The following is an 18,504-nucleotide window of genomic DNA, read 5'->3' as shown; positions in this document are numbered from 1 at the left end:
GTATGTATTAGACAACCATGATCAAAGCCCTTGTGCAAAATTATATCTGGTACAGGAAGTGTCTGATGGTGTATAAACAGATTCACTAAGACTTTGTGTGGAATGCTGTCTATGTATTTAATGAATTTGTTTATCCGATGTTCTCTGATTCTTGCAATAATCTTACTGAAGCCCTTTACGACTGGTTCCAAATCATGTTAGAAAACCTATTAGCATTCCTTTTAGACTTTATTTAAAAGCAATATGTCTATGGAAGACCACATGATAAAACATGAAACTGAGAGAGAGAGAGAGAGAGAGAGAGAGAGAGAGAGAGAGAGAGAGAGAGAGTACATGCAGTGCTGGAGGAGGCGGGGCATCGTGCCTTTTGTTGATGTTGCTGCATGAGACTACATTCACTTCTGCCTGCAGGATGCTGTGAGAGACTCTTTACAACACTGAAACCTACACCACCTAGAGCTTTTCTATTAATTACTACAATTTAACTTTCACAGGAACATGGGAATTTGGGAATATACTCTATATTTTACCACCACAACCTGCCTATGGAGTGGTAAGAAACCTAATGGACATTTGATTATGAAACACCCGTGAGCATTGTTGAATTATTGGCTGTATTTTAGTTATTCTAAGTCAAACTGTTTACTAGTTTACTGTTTAATAGTTTCTGCTTACTTGTAAGCTTGGTGTTGCATGTCTGACCAAGAGGCTTGTTTATATGAGGATATCGGCCAGAATGGCAACTGGGGTTAATAGCTAAAGATAATATTTTCCTGAGTCTGATCATTTATAAGGTTATGGCTTTATGGTGTCAGTTTACATTTGCAAACATATATACTAGATATAATGTTGCTTAAATCTGCTTTGCTCTGAGTCATTTTATCTTAATTTTTCTATTTGCTCTGGTTTTTATAATTAGAATCTTTGACTGCACTTTGAAGATGTGGAAACACTGGATGCATTGTCTTTGTGTACCGTAAAAAGTCTCTGCTAATGGCAAGGGAGTCCAGCTCTCATGTTTCAATGTTAGACACTCATGAATCACAGGTGCATTTTTGAATAAAGAAGAGGCCTGACGTAATCTAGAGGATGTCCAAAGTGAATGGATGTGATCTTGAGGGAATTACACTGGGAAAAAGATCCCTTTTATTATCCTGCTAGATGAGAGCGGGCACTGATTGAACTGTGGGAAATAAGAGCTTTTTACTTACTTTAACATCTTTAACATCTTCACGAAGTATATCAAAGATCTCTATGCTGTTTGCTGTTCAAATCTGGCAAATGTTAAAAATAGTTCAAACAGGGAGTTAGATGCATACTCAAGGAAAGTGGTTGAGTCCAATCAGTCAGTCTTCCTGGTGGAGATTTAATCACTGAAACCCAGCAGAAAAGCTTTGGTGAGAGTTTTAGATCAATACACGTACATCCAAAGGAGCTGGAACAGCTGCCTCTGTTGATTTCCAAGCATTCTCCTGATTATCTCATTCACTGCACGCTGGAAGCAGTTCGTAGTGCAGAATGACTGGAGGTGAAACTCTGCAACCGTGTCACATTGTTCATTCTCTGACAGTGTCACTTCAGGGAGAGCAGCAGAGGAGACTCTACAGAGACTTGATGAAAGACTATAACCCGCTGGAGAGACCTGTGTTCAATGACACACACTCACTCACTGTGTATTTCAGCTTCAGTCTCATGCAGATTATGGATGTGGTAAGTTAATTAATTCAATAATAAAAGAATAATAAAACACTGAATAAACTCTGATGATGTAAATTTGTTTAACTAGAAGTCTCTGGTCTTTTTCACAAAAATACATAAATAAATGAACATAATAATTCAACAGAAAAAAAATCCACAGATGTACATGTTTACAAATGTTTTGGTAATATGCATAGTCACATTTTACATTAAACTGGGATAAGGGAAAATATTTTAAAATAAAAGTGAGGTCAGGTAGAGATGTAGAGACATCAAAGCTTTACAAGGTTTTGAAGATGGCAGATTAACATTTTGGAAAGCGAGGACAGATCATTTGTCACAGTTCATTCAGCAATAAACCTTGAAGGGTAAACGCCATATTGAATTTTACGCAGATAAAATTGAAGCTGTGAGGGATAGACTTACAGTCTATACAACTGCATGCACTGGACAAAAGTCTAAAATTAGTTTTTGTCTATAGTGAAAGATTTTTGGGGGAAAAATCATCAGCTGAAAAACCGACATGTTCCCCCACTTTATGTTAAGGGTCCTTGATAAGCGATACAATGCACTTATTGTGTACATACATGCTTTACATTGTACTTATATTTAAACATACCATCATGTAATTGCATCAATAATTAATTCCTTTAGTTACATCTATAAATACACTCTTGACCCTACCTCTACCCCATAAACCTAACCATACCACCTAACCTGCCTCCAACCTTACCCGTATCCCACTTCAAAAGCAGCAAAAGTGTTTAGCAATTAAACATAAACACAATATATTATACCTAACAATTCATTATTTTATCATTAAGTACATAGTATTTAAAGACACCTAATATAAATTGGGAACAGTTTAGGAGTGTTTCTCGACACACTTAAGTACACTTTAAAAAGTGCACATTGTAATAATGTCAAATAAAATGTGTATTTTTGTTTTTAAAGAAGTACACTTATTTTTATATGTTGCGTGACATACTAAAGCACATGTAAATTATTTGATCTAATTGTAGTGGGTTATTCTGTATTCCATTTGAAGTCAATATTTTTTTAATCTACTAAATTGCAACTTTATCATGACAAATGTGTAAAATTACAAATATATTTAAGTGCATGAGACACCTTTTAACAGAAATTACATTACATTATTTGTCAGTACATTCCGCAGTACACTTTAACCAATTGTTTAAGCCATGTTTTGAAAGTAGTTCTTAATCAGATTTTCAGTTTTCATAAGAGCATCTTTGTCCATCTACAGGATGAGAAGAATCAAGTACTTACAACCAACATTTGGTTACAGCTGGTAAGAAAGACACCAACACTTATCACTGTCAGACAGACTGCTCATTAGTAATGCAGTGAAACAGTCATGTTCCTTTAATGGAAGACCTCTGTGGATCTGTTATTAATAGCTGAATGTTAATAGCTGTGAAGTTAATGCAATGGATTTGTCTCTGCTTCCGTGACAGTCCTTCAAATGTTGTCCTTGGTCAATGCTGTACTCCACCAATTGTATATATGAATCTGAAAACCTTACTAACTGCATTTAAAGATATCAGAAATCTATCAGTAAATATACATTGCATCTAATTTACATTTATATTACTTTGCCTCATAAAAAAAAACCTTGAATTGAAATATAATTGTGAATTATATCATGTCATACATTTGTGTATCTCCTGTATGTGCATGAATAGAAAAGCTCTTTAGATTCTGATGAACATTTGACATATCTAATGTTTAAAGAAGACCATGCAGAGATTCAGGTTTTAGATTCAAGTTCATGTCTATTTCAGTTTGCACCAAGCATACATTTTTAAATGTCCGTGTTGTTCATAATTGACAATGATGAAGTGAACTTCTCTTTATTTTAGTACTGGCATGACTACTATCTTAAGTGGAACATTTCTGAATATCCCGGAGTGACGAGCGTACGATTTCCTGACAGTCAGATCTGGAAGCCTGACATCTTACTGTATAACAGGTTTGTTACCTTCACGCAGAGTTATTGATAAACTCATATCTATAATTGGCTTCAATCAAAAGTTCGATACACACCAAATATAGCTTTAGAAGTTTAAACCCTGAACGATTTCTTGGGAGTTGGTAAATTGCCTGGACAAAAAGTGCTGGTAACAATGCATGGACACTGAGTTTGCACTACGCCATGGAAAACAAAAGTTTGGCCTCATTTGTCACTGTCAACTGGAAAAGCATGCATTAGTAGATAGTAAAGAACTAGCTTCATGTGAATCTGGCACAATGAAGAGTTTTCCACTATGTTGAGGTCAAGTCAGTGAATCACTAATTGAAAAACCAAAATGGAATCAGTTGTGAGGTTATACCTCCACAGGTATAAAATTGCAATTTCATTTTATTTTTTGAAAAATGTATTAATTTTGTTAGTAAACATCTTGGTTATGTTGGTTTAGCATCCTGGACCACTGTGGTCTTTTCCTTGGGAATTTCTGAGAGTGAATTCTTTATTCTCGAACATACCTCCATTATCTGAATGAGAAGTACATCATTTACATAACTGGAACATAAATCTGAACATGGCACAAGGCAGTTTGGGTTTCTCATTTCCCTGAAATCCAGTACTTACTGCACAGCCATTAGGGGTGCAAAATAAGTCAGTGTAGATGAAATGCATTCACTTTGTATTGGACTAATCGGAAGTGTTCCTCTGAGATGTTCATGAATCACCGTTGTATTCTTTTTAGTTAAAAGGATTCTTGTGTTCTCCACAGTGCTGATGAAAGGTTCGATGCTACATTTCATACTAATGTGTTGGTGAATTCCTCTGGTGCCTGCCAATACCTACCACCAGGTACTTTTCAGATGTTTATAATGCTATGATTTATTTGTCCTACTTGATCTAGAAAGGGGAGGATTACTATAGAAGCCATTTTTAGAAGCTAAATTAAATCACTGAACTAAGTCAGAGTACAAAAAAGAAAGTCATAATTATGAGAAATGTAGTCAAATTTACAAGATATAAATGCACAATTACCTGGTAAAAGCAGCCAAGTTGAGATGTACATCACTGCTCCCTTTATCTCGATAACTGCCTTATTATAAGACACTATTGGTTGTGGAAGTAAAATTTATATTGCGGAAAAACTGGATATTTATGCAATGGTGTGACAAGCTAAAAAGCTTTCCTTTGGCAAGATCGATGTCAATAAGTATTAGTACAATCCAAAATCACTTTCGAATGGGCCTGCAACATTATTGCATATTACACATTTAAATTAATTTATATTATGCAAAATAAGCAAATATGATTTTATGCTAATATGGAAAGCTAAGTATACCTTTTATAGGTCTAAAGAGTTGCCTTGTTGACAAACTATTTGATGTGAATGGAGATTTCTCTGTGCAGCATTCACCTCTACTACATCATTTACTTTTCACCTCTTCTGTCTTGCTGTGAAAGCTGAAGCAGGCTCTATCCTGAGATAAACATTTGATTCATGAGTGGATGTAGTCCTGGCAGTGAGTTTGCACTGAATTCTTTTTGTAGTGACATTGAAGAGATTGCCTTCTCTTGAACCTCCATATAAAGCTTTGTCAGAAGCCTAGTTCTGCTTTATGGCAAAAGATAGCAATGAAATATAAGGGAAGAGGGAAGATGATGTATTAAACAATCAACAGTATGAGCTCATTTACATGCATATATCTTTACTGGCACCTACTCAACGAATGGTTCCCCAGATGTTCATTTTCATCACTATTATGGTTATAGAAATTGGATTTTTTAAATTATCTTATTTGATGAAGTGATAGCACTGATAATCATGATGATTAATGTAAATGTTTTTTATAATTATTATTATACCTTTACGGGCTCTCAGATGTGCTGCTGAAAGATCTGTTTTATTACCCTCCTGTGTAAAATGTTCCATATCAGTCAGTTCATTTCTGTTCACAGGGATATTCAAAAGCACCTGCTACATCGATGTTCGCTGGTTCCCATTTGATCTTCAGAGGTGTGATTTGAAGTTTGGCTCCTGGACTTATGGGGGATGGTCTCTGGACCTGCAGATGATTGATGCTGATGTCACAGGATATATTGCAAATGGAGAATGGGACCTTGTGGGTAGGGTTATTTGCATTATGCATTATGATGTGCATTGTTAAGCCTTATGCTCTGCTGAAAACTTTTTACCTAATTGAGTGTTCCTGGCCAAAAGTAACCGTCCTTTTGAAAATTGCTTGTAAATCACTCATAATGCTATTTTATAACCAAATATTTTTTTGCCAACTTGTTTTCTTACAGTTCTTTCAAACAGCTTATGCACCTTGGTTTTTAAATGAGGATAATTTTAATATATTATTTTAAATGTAATTAATGTCAAAATGTTAGTTTTACTTTAAAATACTTTTTAAATTATTGAAATAATCTTTGTTGTACTAACATATAAAGTACTGTTGACTAACATATTGTCACGATCATCAGCTGGAGTGCCCATGAACTCCTATAGAGGGCACTCCACTCAAGACTCTGGTATTTTGTATTTCCATTCCTAACTCCATTTCCCATAATCCTGTGCTTAGGGCTAATAACCACCAGGTGTTCCCCATTACCTCTCCCCTATATAAACTGTGTTTTGGACTCTCCTATAGTGAGAAGTCTTGTTTAGTTCTGTCTGGCATTTCCAAGCGTTTATCTTGTGTTTGTTCCTTCCGTGTTTGACTTTGGATTGTTTATACCGACTGTGATTCTCTGCTGCCTGCCCCGACCTTTGCTTGTTACTGGTACTGATTCTGGATATCCCTGACATACTTGACGCTGTGCTCTGATTAATGCCTCTCTGACCATTCTCTTTATTAAACTACAGCATATGGATCCGAACGTCTCTGACTCCATGTTACACATATAAAGTATTGTTAACTATTGTGCATTATTTAATATTATGTTTAATATATTTAAATCACTAATGAATACATATAGAAATTACATTAATATATATTTTGTATACCATAAATGCTTGTCATTCAGCAGTATTCTATAACCATACTTCAAAGACAATATTAGTAATTATGAAATTACATATAAAGATGTAGTTAAGTCCTTCTTAAGTGGGTTAAAAATAAATCAAGAAAGTTCAGCTGCATTTAATTTCGATAAACTATATTAAATTTTTATTTAATTGTAATTAACATCCAATTATGTGCCAGAAAACATTATGTACATCTTGCATGTAAGTATAGGCCTATTTTTTCAATAAGTACTTTAGCATAAAGTATGCTTACATTGATGTATGCAACCCTTTTTCACAAGGGTTATCAGGCTCAATATTTCAACTTTTATGATAAAAAAAATCTAAATGATCTCTTTTTTAAGACTTTTATTTTACATAAGGTATGATAAATATGACAATATTGCATTTGCTAGTTAAGGCAATATTATGCATAATACATAATTTCCAGCATTCAGTGGAAACTGCACAAAACATTAATTTTCTAACATTGTCAGTTATATGTTACACAGAGGTTCCAGGTCGAAGGAATGAGAGATTCTATGACTGCTGCAAGGAGCCGTACCCAGATGTGACTTTCACGGTGGTGATGCGGAGACGGACGCTATACTACGGTTTAAATCTGCTTATTCCCTGTGTACTCATCTCTACTCTGGCCCTGCTGGTCTTCCTCCTGCCTGCTGACTCAGGCGAGAAGATATCTCTTGGTGAGCTAGACACTCAATGCCTTTGTCATCATTTTTACATTTTAATGCTAGATGTGACTTTAAAGTGATGTCATTATTTAGATGTATTTTTTATATGTTAATAGTGAATTGTACTCATTCAAGTGTGCATTTACATATCTGCATTTAGTTTGAAATGTCATGTTTTATTCAACTTCCTTGCCCAGAATTGTCTCGGTCAGATAAGACTCTGAAATAATTTATACACTACACCTTTAAAAGGATTTATTGTGGGACCTAAGCATAACCGGCCTCTGTCATTAACAGAAGTGCATAAATATCACTTTTGCCATTGTAAAAATCATAAATTTTTTATTTCTTAAATTGGTAAACTTCTCGACCCTTTTTTTTTTTTGCTGACTTAGTGAAATTTCCACATTTAAATGGGCATCATATAAATCTCACTTTGGCACAGCCGCATATACAATTTATGCCGACATCCCTGTAAGCTACTGTAAGTGGCATGTAGTAAGATTGATGGCTTGCCAAAGATCGCTTCATTGATTAATGCAGTTGGAGAGCTCTGAAGGCCAAATGCCTCTATTTATTTGGCATGCTGGATATAGAGGATGCTGTCACAGTGAATGAGGGAATGCTCTGGAAGAGACTGAACCTGAAATCACAGCAGAACACAATTTATTCTTTTCTTTTCTTTTTTTCATTTTGTCATTCCTAAATGGTATTAGTGTGATGAGATTGCCACCATAACTTTCCACAGAGTCAGTCATTGGCTGTTGCTCTGTGAGTTACTCAAGATCAATACTCTAAATACCAGCAATTAGCCAACTGTATACAGTATGATACAGTACATTTAAGTTTCATTGTATATAGCTCTGCTTAATTTCTTATCTAAATAAGGCTATTTATAGTTACCAAATAAAGATTTATTGTCACACTTTTTTCTCCAAGTGAATATTTCTCATAGTGGGTCTATTTTTGGAGAGTAATCACATATTAGATGGATAGATTTAGTTTGCACTGGTTGTTTGAAACTGACATACTATATTTACTACAGTCATGAAACTCTAGATGGTTCAGGCTGATACTGTAGGCCCTTTACATATAATAAGTAAGCATTTAAAGAATTTATAGTGGTGGTGCACAAGCAGATTGGCCTCTGCTGATTCTATAGCCAATAATCTCAAGTGCTCATCATTTAAATAGCCTGGTTCAGCGTTTGCTGTGAGCTGGTCTTTTAGAGTTCCTCTGAAACCCTCCACCTCCTCCAGCTCCACCTGTCTTGGTCTGTTCCGTGATTTATATGTGCCTTTATTCATGCAGCAGCAGCGGCATATCTTACAAGCTCACAGCAGTGTATCCGTGCATCTATTGGCAGTAGCAAGTCCATGCTAAAACTTGTCAAGATTGAAATAACTGTTGCAACAACAAGACTCGGTTTCCTCTTTATCTGTTTACAGTTGTATGGTTTCATATGAACATGTGTTTGTAATATATATGTTTTGATTGTCAGGGATCACAGTCCTGCTCTCATTGACAGTTTTCATGCTTCTGGTAGCAGAAATAATGCCAGCAACATCAGACTCTGTGCCTTTAATAGGTAAGTCCAACTTAAGATGTACAGTACATGATGTCAGATGTGTGATCGTCTGTATTGAATTAACTGATATTTTCTAATAATATGGTCAAACCACTTTGCATAGCCTTAGGGGAACTTTTTTATATTAAAACTTCAAAGAATATCGGGAACACTTATGAAAGCTGATTCTAGTAATTGACAATCAATCTGTCAGTAAAATGAACTTTGCAACATTAATGACCTGCCCTATAAAGTTTTTTTTTAATTCACATAATTGTATTAAATGTGTACTTGTGCTTAAAATTGTAAAGGTATATTTTCTATAAGGTGTACTTGCAGATGATATAATATTAATAAATTAAAAGGCCACATAAGCTTACTTTTCATGAATGTTTCTTAACACACTTTTGCACTTTGTATTTATGTCAAAATAAAAGTTTTAAAATAAATGTTAAATTGTTTTAATAATTGTTTGTTGACTAACATACTAAGCACATGTAAAGTACTTGATTATTATTTAAACTGTAACATTTTATTCAACATTAAAGGGTTAGTTCACCCAAAAATTATGTCATTAATAACCCTCATGTCGTTCCAAACTCGTAAAACCTCCGTTCATCTTCGGAACACAGTTTAAGATATTTTAGATTTAATTTGAGAGCTTTCTGTCCCTCCATTGAAAATGTATGTACGGTATACTGTCCATGTCCAGAAAGGTAAGAAAAACATCATCAAAGTAGTCCGTGACGTCATAGGGTCAGTTAGAATTTGTTGAAGCATCGAATAAATTTTGGTCCAAAAAAACAAAAAATTATGACTTTATTCAGCATTGTCTTTGTGACGAGTGGGGCGGGGCCGAGAGCCGTGGGAATGAGGCGAGGCCAGTGGAGTGATTGGAGATGAGCGACACCTGCTCAACCCACCGTCTCGCATCCCAACGAGGAGATGGGAGGATATAAAACTGGAGTGACGACAGTGGGTTTTTAGTTGTGTTTGCTTTTTATTTGTGCGCGTCAGTCGTCCGTGAGGGGCTGACAAGCTGTTCACCAGTTCACCAAATCAAACTGAATCGTTTGAAACGGTTCGCGTCTCCAATACGCATTAACCCACAAATGACTTAAGCTGTTAACTTTTTTTTACGTGGCTGACAGTACCTCTGAGTTAAAATAAACCAATATCCCGGAGTAATTCATGTACTCAAACAGTACACTGACTGAACAGCTGTGAAGAGAGAACTGAAGATGAACACCGAGCCGAGCCAGATAACGAATTAAAGATTGACTCCTTCACGAGTCAAGAACCGGTTGCATCGGTTTTCAGGCTCAGAGGGAGTGTAAGCCACGTTAAAAAAGTTAACAGCTTAAGTCATTTGTGGATTAATGCTTATTGGAGACGCGAACCATTTCAAACGATTCAGTTCGATTTGGTGAACTGGTTCAAAATGAACTTGTTAAATCAAATGAACACACTCACAACAGACCTGGAAGAGAAGACAATGCTGAATAAAGTTTTAATTTTTGTTATTTTTGGACAAAAATTTATTTTCGATTCTTCAACAAATTCTAACTGACCCTCTGATGTCACATGGAGTACTTTAAAGATGTTTTTATTACCTTTCTGGACATGGACAGTATACTGTTCACACAGCTTTAATGGAGGGGCATAAAGCTCTCTGACTAAATCTAAAATATCTTAAACTGTATTCTGAAGATGAACTGAGGTCTTACGGGTTTGGAACGACGAGTCATTAATGTCAACGAGTCATTAATGACATAATTTTAATATTTGGGTGAACTAACCCTTTAAGTCCTACTTAAATGGGGTCTGCATTCACAAGGGAAATGTTCAACAAAACTGTTGCCCCATTGTAAGTGCATTTCTGTCAATGTTTTTTTTTGTGGTTTTTAAAATAAATTTGTGGTAATTGACAGATACTGTCAATAAATTTGAGCTTTTATTTAATTTCAGTGTCTGAAACGAGTTTTAGTCATTTTTTTTAGTAGGATTTCCTCTGGGTTGTTAAATATAATTTTTTCTATCCTTTGATTAGCTCAGTATTTTGCCACCACCATGGTTATTGTTGGCCTGTCTGTGATAGCCACAGTCTGGGTATTACAATACCACTACCATGATCCGGATGGAGGAAAAATGCCAAAATGGGTGAGGCTCTCATGGTTGCTTTTATTTCTGCTTACCATATAAATCCACCTGGCTTAATTTAGATATATTATGTTAATTCCATGTTTTTGTTTGGAAAACAGTGTTATTTAATAGCTGATTTGTCTTTCAGACCCGTGTGGTGCTGTTGAACTGGTGTGCATGGTTCCTGAGGATGAAGAGGCCTGGCGAGGACAGAGTTCGCTCAGCGTGTCACAATAAGCAGCCACGCAGTAGCCTCTCCAGCGTGGATCTGAACATCAGCACTGGAGCCGCACAGTCCACCAATGGAAACCTGCTGTACATCGGCTTCCGTGGAATGGACACTATTCACTATGCCACTTCACCCGATTCAGGGGTGATCTGCAGCCGGCTTGTCGGCACAGGTGAGGAGGATGTCCTGCTCCCTGGGGCTCAAGCGTCTTCCGTTAGTAGCGGCCCTGGAGAAAGTGAATTGTCCAAAATCTTGGATGAAGTTCGGTACATTGCCAAACGCTTCCGGGACCAAGACGAGGAGGTGACTATGTGTAATGAGTGGAAGTTTGCAGCATCTGTCATTGACCGTCTTTGTCTCATGGCCTTTTCTGTGTTCACCATCCTCTGCACCATTGGCATCCTAATGTCTGCACCTAATTTTGTAGAGGCCATATCCAAAGATTTCTTTACCTGAAGCCTTTGCATTCCCTCTGTTGTAGTTATTTTTATTTCTCAGAGTCTCTTAATTGTAGCAATATATTTATTTTATAGATTAAAGGTCCCGTTTTTCGTGCTTTTTTGAAGCTTTGATTGTGTTTACAGTGCACAATATAACGTGTTCATGTTTCGTGTGTAAAAAAACAGTATTTTTCACACAATTCACCTATCTGTATACCGCTGTTTTCACTGTCATAAAAACGGGCTGATGGCTTCCTTGTTCTATAAAGTCCCTCCTTCCGAAATACGTAACGAGTTCTGATTGGGCCAACGGTTCCTGTGTTGTGATTTGACAGCAGCTGAGTGCACGCGGCCCTCCTGGAAACGTGATTGGGCTAGTTTTGAGAAGCAAGTGGGCAGGAGCATGTTCTGGAGATGTACTTATCATCGCAGGAGCGTTTTAACTGACGAGGTGCGCATGAAAATCGCATTTGATTTTTTTGCACAGCCCTAACATCTAGTTAAAAAAGCTAAACAGCGTTGCCCTTTGTGTAATAAGTTACAGAAACTGTTAAACGCACCAACTTAAATAATAAATTACACTTACTGGTTGTGGTCCATAAACAACGCCTTCTCCAGACAAAGAGGGAACTGCTCCATCTTTCAGGAATAATCTTTGTGCGAATCCGGCATTAAACTGATTGAGAATTAGCAAGCTGTCCTCAGCAAAATGTGCTGCACATAGTTTTACACGTGGATTATAATTTTCGGGAACTGAGTTAAACATAAATTGTAACCATTAATCTCCAAGTACAGCCCTTGGAAGCCCAAACAAAGATGATTGGACTCCGAGATGAAAATAACAGCGTTTCGACGACATGGCGACAAACACAAACGCAACTCTTCCTCTTCTCCGTCGGAGCGCAACAAGACCACGCCCCCTGTTTGTGCATTCATGTGGGCGGAGGTTAGTCAAAAAACTGTTTTAGTGACGTCATTACTGCAGGAACTAGAGGGATGTAGTCCAAAGAGGTCGTTCGTTGTAGGCGAATTCTGTTAAATAAAATATCTCGCTTGGCATTGAACTTTAAGCTTTAGAATTTTACAGATATTATTTATATTCTAACAACAACATTACATACTAACTAAAGTTTAAAACATGGGATCACGAAGAACGGGACCTTTAACTAGAATTTGACTTGAAGGAATAGTTCATCCAAAAAAGGAAAATTCACTTTTATTGTATGGAAAAGATGAACATTCTGCTGCTTGCATTTTCACACAAGAAATTAATTATACGGACATGAGGCGACGTAAATGATTTATGAAAGTATGAGCTGTTCCTCCATGATATGGTCTCAACATGTGTTTCTTAGTGTTTGTGTATTAGTGTCTTTATTAAATGATGTATCAATTAAAGTGTGCACCAGAGACAGGACTGTAGCCTCAAGTGCACTTTATATATATATTTATTGTTTGTTCTCATAAATGTAACCATTTGCTTTACACAAGGAACATGCATCTATGAATTTCTGTATTGTTATATCTTCCATTTTGCTTCATCTATACTTATCAATGCTGTTGTACGTCTTTAGTTGTACGTATTGTAACTGCTGGAAAACCAGTCAGTGAATGTGATGATATGAAGGTGGAGATTTCTAACTTTTTTTTCTAAATATTTTACAGTATAATGACAAATAAACGTATTTTTGTAGGTTTATTATTGCCAGACTCCGTTCCATATTTTGTGTTCTGCTCCCCAATTGTTCCTTGTCCTGGTTTTCCCATGTGCCTTCCTGTCCCCATTTAGTTCTAATTGTTCCAGGTGTCTCTTATAATTAGTTATCCTCCTCACCTGTCTGCCCCTCGTTATCTGCCATATTTGAGTTCTAGCCTGTTCTGTTCTTCCTCATCCTGTATTGTTAATGTATGTATGTATATGTCTACACTCTCTGCTACGTGTGTTTTCCTGGTTTCCTGTATATTATTAAAGTCTCGTTATTGATGTACTACTGGTCTCCTCATTCCTAGCTCTGTGCTCCTGCACCGTAGTGAAATGTGACCGAATATCGGACTAAAAAAGTAAGCAGTGTCCCCTTTCACCTTTTTATTTATTAAAAAAGGAAAGAAATAAAGTTACCTGCTAGTTTCTCCTCACCTACATGGAGGAACAAGCAATGTTCATCGCCTTGGCTCAGGCAAGCCTTGACCCGCTCACCTACATGAGTTCATTCGTGACGCTCACCCTCACCACGCCAGCTCCCTTGAAGGTGAAACCCTGGTGGCGCTGTTCCAGCTAAGGATCTCTTACCATCAGCCAACAGAACTCCTAGACACCATCAACCTCGAATGGAAGGAGGCAGTCATCCGGTGTCTGGAGAGCCTCCAATCGCGATCCGGAACCCCTCCGCCAGGTCAAGTCTGCTGTCCACTCTGAAGACCAGCCAGCCGGCTCCAGCTCACTCAAGCTCGCTAAATGCTCTGAAGTCAAGCCAGCCAGCCGCCCCAGAGCTCGCTCCAGTGTCGGTCCCTGCGTTTAGCCCAGTGAAGCCCCTGTCCTGGAGTTTAGCCCATGAAGGGGCCCTGTGCCCGAGTTCGACCCAGAGAGGGCTCTGGTTCCCAAGTTTAGCCCAGAGAAGACCCCAGTCCCCAAATCCAGTCCAGAGCACCCTCCAAAGCTGCTCCTCTAAAGCTCTCTCCAATGCCCGCTCCTCCAGAGCGCCCTCATAATCCCGTTCCAGCTGAAGATGCCTGTAATTCTCCCCAATTATTATTATTTTTTTGGGGGGGTTGGGGGGGGGGGTATAGGGCTCTACCATTACTTTCTAGCTCCCTGGATCCGCCATGGCCTCCTGAGTTCCCCGATCCACCATGGCTCCCCGAGCTGCCTGCCCTGCCATGGCCTCCTGAGTTCCCTACTACGTCATGGCCTCCTGAATTGTCTGATCAGCCATGGACCCTTAAACAGTCTGATCCGACATGACCTCCTGAGTTCCCTACTCTGCCATGGCTTCCTGAACTGTCTGATCTGCCATGGCACCCTGAATGGATACCCAGGTACCAGGGCCCATAGTCCCATGTCTGTCCTGTGGGACCTCCAGAGCGCCCACACCCTGCTGGATGTTGTGTGGTGTGAGGATGCGCCTTCCTGAAGGGGGAAGTAATGTTGGACTATGTTCCATGTTTTGTGTTTTGCTCCCCACTTCCATGTCCTGGTTTTCCCATGTGCCTTCCTTGCCCTTATTTGTTTTCTACTGTACCTGTCCCAATTTATTTCTAATTGCTCCAGGTGTTTCTTATTATTAGTTATTCTCCTCACCTGTCTGCCCCTCAATATCTGCTCTCTAATCCCTGGTTATCCGATGTTCTTCGTAAACACTGGACCAAACTCAGTGGGAGCAGAGAGAAAATGGCACAAATCAAAAGATCTGTCAGACCTGAGTATGTATCAGTCTTTGCTTTCATCTTTCTCTGCTGAAGTCCATACTGCCGAATCTTTATACTTCCACAACCAGTTCAACAGTGCTCCAGACACACACAATTTCTTCAAAACATTAAATTCTCTCCTCTGCCCTCCCTCTACCACATCCCACCACTTTTATAACAGGTGATGATTTTGCACATTCTTCACTAGGGGGAGTCATGGCCTAGTGGTTAGAGAGTTTGTGGGTTCGGTGCAAGACACCAAACCCGCAACTGCTCCCCGGGCGCCGCAGCATAAATGGCTGCCCACTGCTCCGGGTGTGTGTTCACAGTGTGTGTGTGTGTGTTCACTGCTCTGTGTGTGTGCACTTAGGGGGTTAAATGCAGAGCACGAATTCTGAGTATGGGTCACCATACTTGGCTGAATGTCACGTCACTTTCACTTTCGCCTACAGACAACCCCCCCCCCCCCCCACACACACACATACACAAGACTTTAAAACAACCACACCCACTGCTACTACTCCCATGCTCTCCTTCTGTCCCCTTATATTGAGGCAGAAGTATCAAAACTTCTCGCCAGCCATCCAACAACACACACTTCTAGACCCAATCACTGACCCAATCAACCTCAATTTTCTTTCTCAGATGAGAGATTTATTTTTGTACATTATCGTACGAGAGGAGAGAACTAATGTTGATGTTGGGTGAGTCCACAGGCAGGACAGAGAGAGACTGGAAAATCTACAGACACACAAACAAAAGGATTTTCACATGAAAAGTATAAAATGTCAGTACAACAAATTTAGAATTGATTTTATATATATATATATATTTTGGGGGTGAACTATCCCTGACTATTGCTGAACATGTTAAAGTTGATGGGCCATATCCCAGAAAATGCTTTATTTTACTTCTGCATATATTTAATTAAGGGTTAATGCACAAAGTGCTCAAACCCTGTTGTATTTGTATGGATTTTTATTATGATTATTATTTTTTTTGCCTTAAAACTGACCAGGCAGACAAAAACATAATGCCTAGTGACTTAAAACTTGGTCAGATGGTACAGTTTAACTTGGGGAGACACTGGCAAAAGACTCATCCAAATCGGCCAATACAGGGAGCTACAGCGATCAAAAACATGAACTTTTTGTAACTCCTAGATAGTTTGTCGTAGACTCAAATCATTGGAATCCTTGGATCAAGACAACAAAAAAAATGACAAAGTTCTCAGGAGTCTGAACAGAAAAAGTTATCAAAACAAAGTTGAAGTTCCATTGTTAGTCCCAACAGTACTGTAGACTAAAATATTTTAAGTGGGTGGGGCCACTTTTACCAAAATGGCTTTAACTCTTGAATGGAAAATTTTTGACCAAATTTGGAACACACGAATGAGCTTAATCTGAGGTCATAGCAAAAAGTAATACAAAAGTAAAATAGTTGGTGCTATAACATGGAAAATACACCCAATCATTGGTGGCACCCAATAGTCCGACTGACTTGAAATTTGGTATGCAGTGTCTTTGTCCAAGGTGCCACCAATATTAGGCATTTGCATATTTTAAAAAACATCAGCCATCATCAGCTGATCAACATCAGCTTGAGCACCCTTTAGACAAGGTTTAGGAAAGCCGATCGAAATTAAACTTGGTGTTCTTCTTTGACTCATTGACCTTAAGGTCTGTGAGAATTTTCAAAGAATTTCTGCAATGCTTTGGCATATTGGCACTAAACATGTGTGTCATTGTTACCCCTAGTTAACCACACCCCATCAATTTGGAAGCAGCGCCATCTAAAATAACAAAACACAGGGAAATAAAAGTGTCCAAAGGGGAAGAGTGTTTAAAATAAACGGGATCTGGTGTCCTCGTCATGCTGCGGGGTTCGTGTAGTTTGGGCAGTGTTCAGGAAGGAAGGGTCCAGGTAAGGGGCAGAGTCCGGCAGCCACACGTGCTCCGCTCTTCAGTCCGGTACTTGTACTTGTAACCTGGATGAAGCAGATATCCTCAGCATGTGAAAGCTGCTCTAGCTCAGTTTCTTTCCTTCTCAGATCAGCAATCTTCTGCTCTAGATGCTTTGAGATTTCTTCAGCTCGACTCACTGCAGCCTTTTCTTGATCTCTTATTAACGGTGTCATCTCAGAGCGACTTCTCTCAATGGACCAGATCAGCTCTGTAAAAATACTCTTACTGTCTTTCACTGCTGCCTGTGCAGAGCACTGTTAGGAGACATGTTACCTTTAGTCCATTCAGTAAGCTATTGCTGGAATAAAGGCATACTTCATCCAAAAAAAAAAAAAAATGAATCTCATCATTTACTCACCCTGTTGCTGTCCCAGATGACTTTCTTTCTTTATGGTTATTAAAACATCAACTTTAAGAGACCCATCCACTGGCATTATATAGATACACAGAGATTAATTATTCCTCTGAAAATCTCTGTTTAAGTTACACTGAATAAAGAAATAAATACACATCTGGGAAAGCATGAGAGGGTGTGTATGATGACAGATTTTTTCATTTTTTGTAGGAGTATCCCTTTAAGGTCAATAACTCCCAGCAGTTATTCTTCTCATAACTCATCTTATGACACTTCAAAGCCTCTCTCAGCTCCTGAATCGCTTTCTCCATCTCCTGAATTTGCTGCTTCAGTCTCTCCTTTAAGCATTTCTGTAGGATGAAGAAATAAGAACTCAGAACTATATACAGTCATGTTTTATGTGTTCTGATGTAATTTTGTGTTGTAATGCCATGGTGTTTAGTGCCAACAATGGATATATGTTGTATTTCTTAGTTTTTCTGCTTATTAATATTTTTAGTCTCATGCCATGTAGCTGTATCAGAGATTTACATGGTAAAATGTGAAGTTAAACACAGTAATTGGAAAGATCGGATTTCCTGATGTCATTTTGTTGGTCTGCTTCTCAGATCCATCATCAACAGTAGAGTCAGAGGATTTTCAGACACCGTCAGTGAATTAAGTCAGCTAAAACCTCTTGTCTTCTGTTCTGCAACTGTGACAGTGTCATGGGTTTTATGCTCATTCATCATAAACAGTATACAAATGCACTGCTTATCCGTACGACAATAAACCTCCAAAAGCTTATCATGCTCATGACAAAGCATCATCTGGACTCGTCCTATGGTATCAGTTATTTTGTGTCGCTTTCCTGAACAAAATTCCCCATGCCATTCAAGATGACTTTGGCAGTAAGATTCCAGACACACAAGACAGGACTAAACAGCTTTGCATTTTCTTCCAGTATAGACATCACACTCTAAATCTCCAGGTCCAGCATAATGCTGAGCAGGAACCACAGTCTGGAGTTTAAGGC

General features: G+C 38.3%; 1 protein-coding gene across 1 annotated transcript; it reads left to right on the top strand.

Moving 5' to 3' along the window:
* Nucleotides 1–400: 400 nt before the first annotated feature.
* On the top strand, nucleotides 401–11,855 carry LOC132098179 (neuronal acetylcholine receptor subunit alpha-7-like). Its single transcript, XM_059504362.1, has 10 exons — nucleotides 401–553; nucleotides 1,571–1,710; nucleotides 2,966–3,010; nucleotides 3,582–3,691; nucleotides 4,458–4,537; nucleotides 5,642–5,809; nucleotides 7,205–7,399; nucleotides 8,889–8,975; nucleotides 11,005–11,114; nucleotides 11,245–11,855. The coding sequence occupies exons 1-10, from the start codon at nucleotides 499–501 to the stop codon at nucleotides 11,779–11,781; spliced, it is 1,527 nt and encodes a 508-aa protein (XP_059360345.1). The 5' UTR covers nucleotides 401–498; the 3' UTR covers nucleotides 11,782–11,855.
* Nucleotides 11,856–18,504: the final 6,649 nt, after the last annotated feature.

This window comes from Carassius carassius, chromosome 2 (genome assembly GCF_963082965.1).
Source record: "Carassius carassius chromosome 2, fCarCar2.1, whole genome shotgun sequence".
In the NCBI taxonomy this organism is placed as follows: domain Eukaryota; kingdom Metazoa; phylum Chordata; class Actinopteri; order Cypriniformes; family Cyprinidae; genus Carassius; species Carassius carassius.
The sequence above is the reverse complement of the archived record's forward strand: the minus strand, read 5'-3'. Positions and strand labels throughout refer to the sequence as shown.

Coding starts and splice junctions, on each gene's coding strand:
- LOC132098179 (XM_059504362.1), top strand. CDS start 499: ATGGGAATTTGGGAATATACTCTATATTTTACCACCACAACCTGCCTA. Junction 7,400..8,888: donor AGGCGAGAAGATATCTCTTG/GTGAGCTAGACA, acceptor TTTGATTGTCAG/GGATCACAGTCCTGCTCTCA. Junction 11,115..11,244: donor GAGGAAAAATGCCAAAATGG/GTGAGGCTCTCA, acceptor TTTGTCTTTCAG/ACCCGTGTGGTGCTGTTGAA.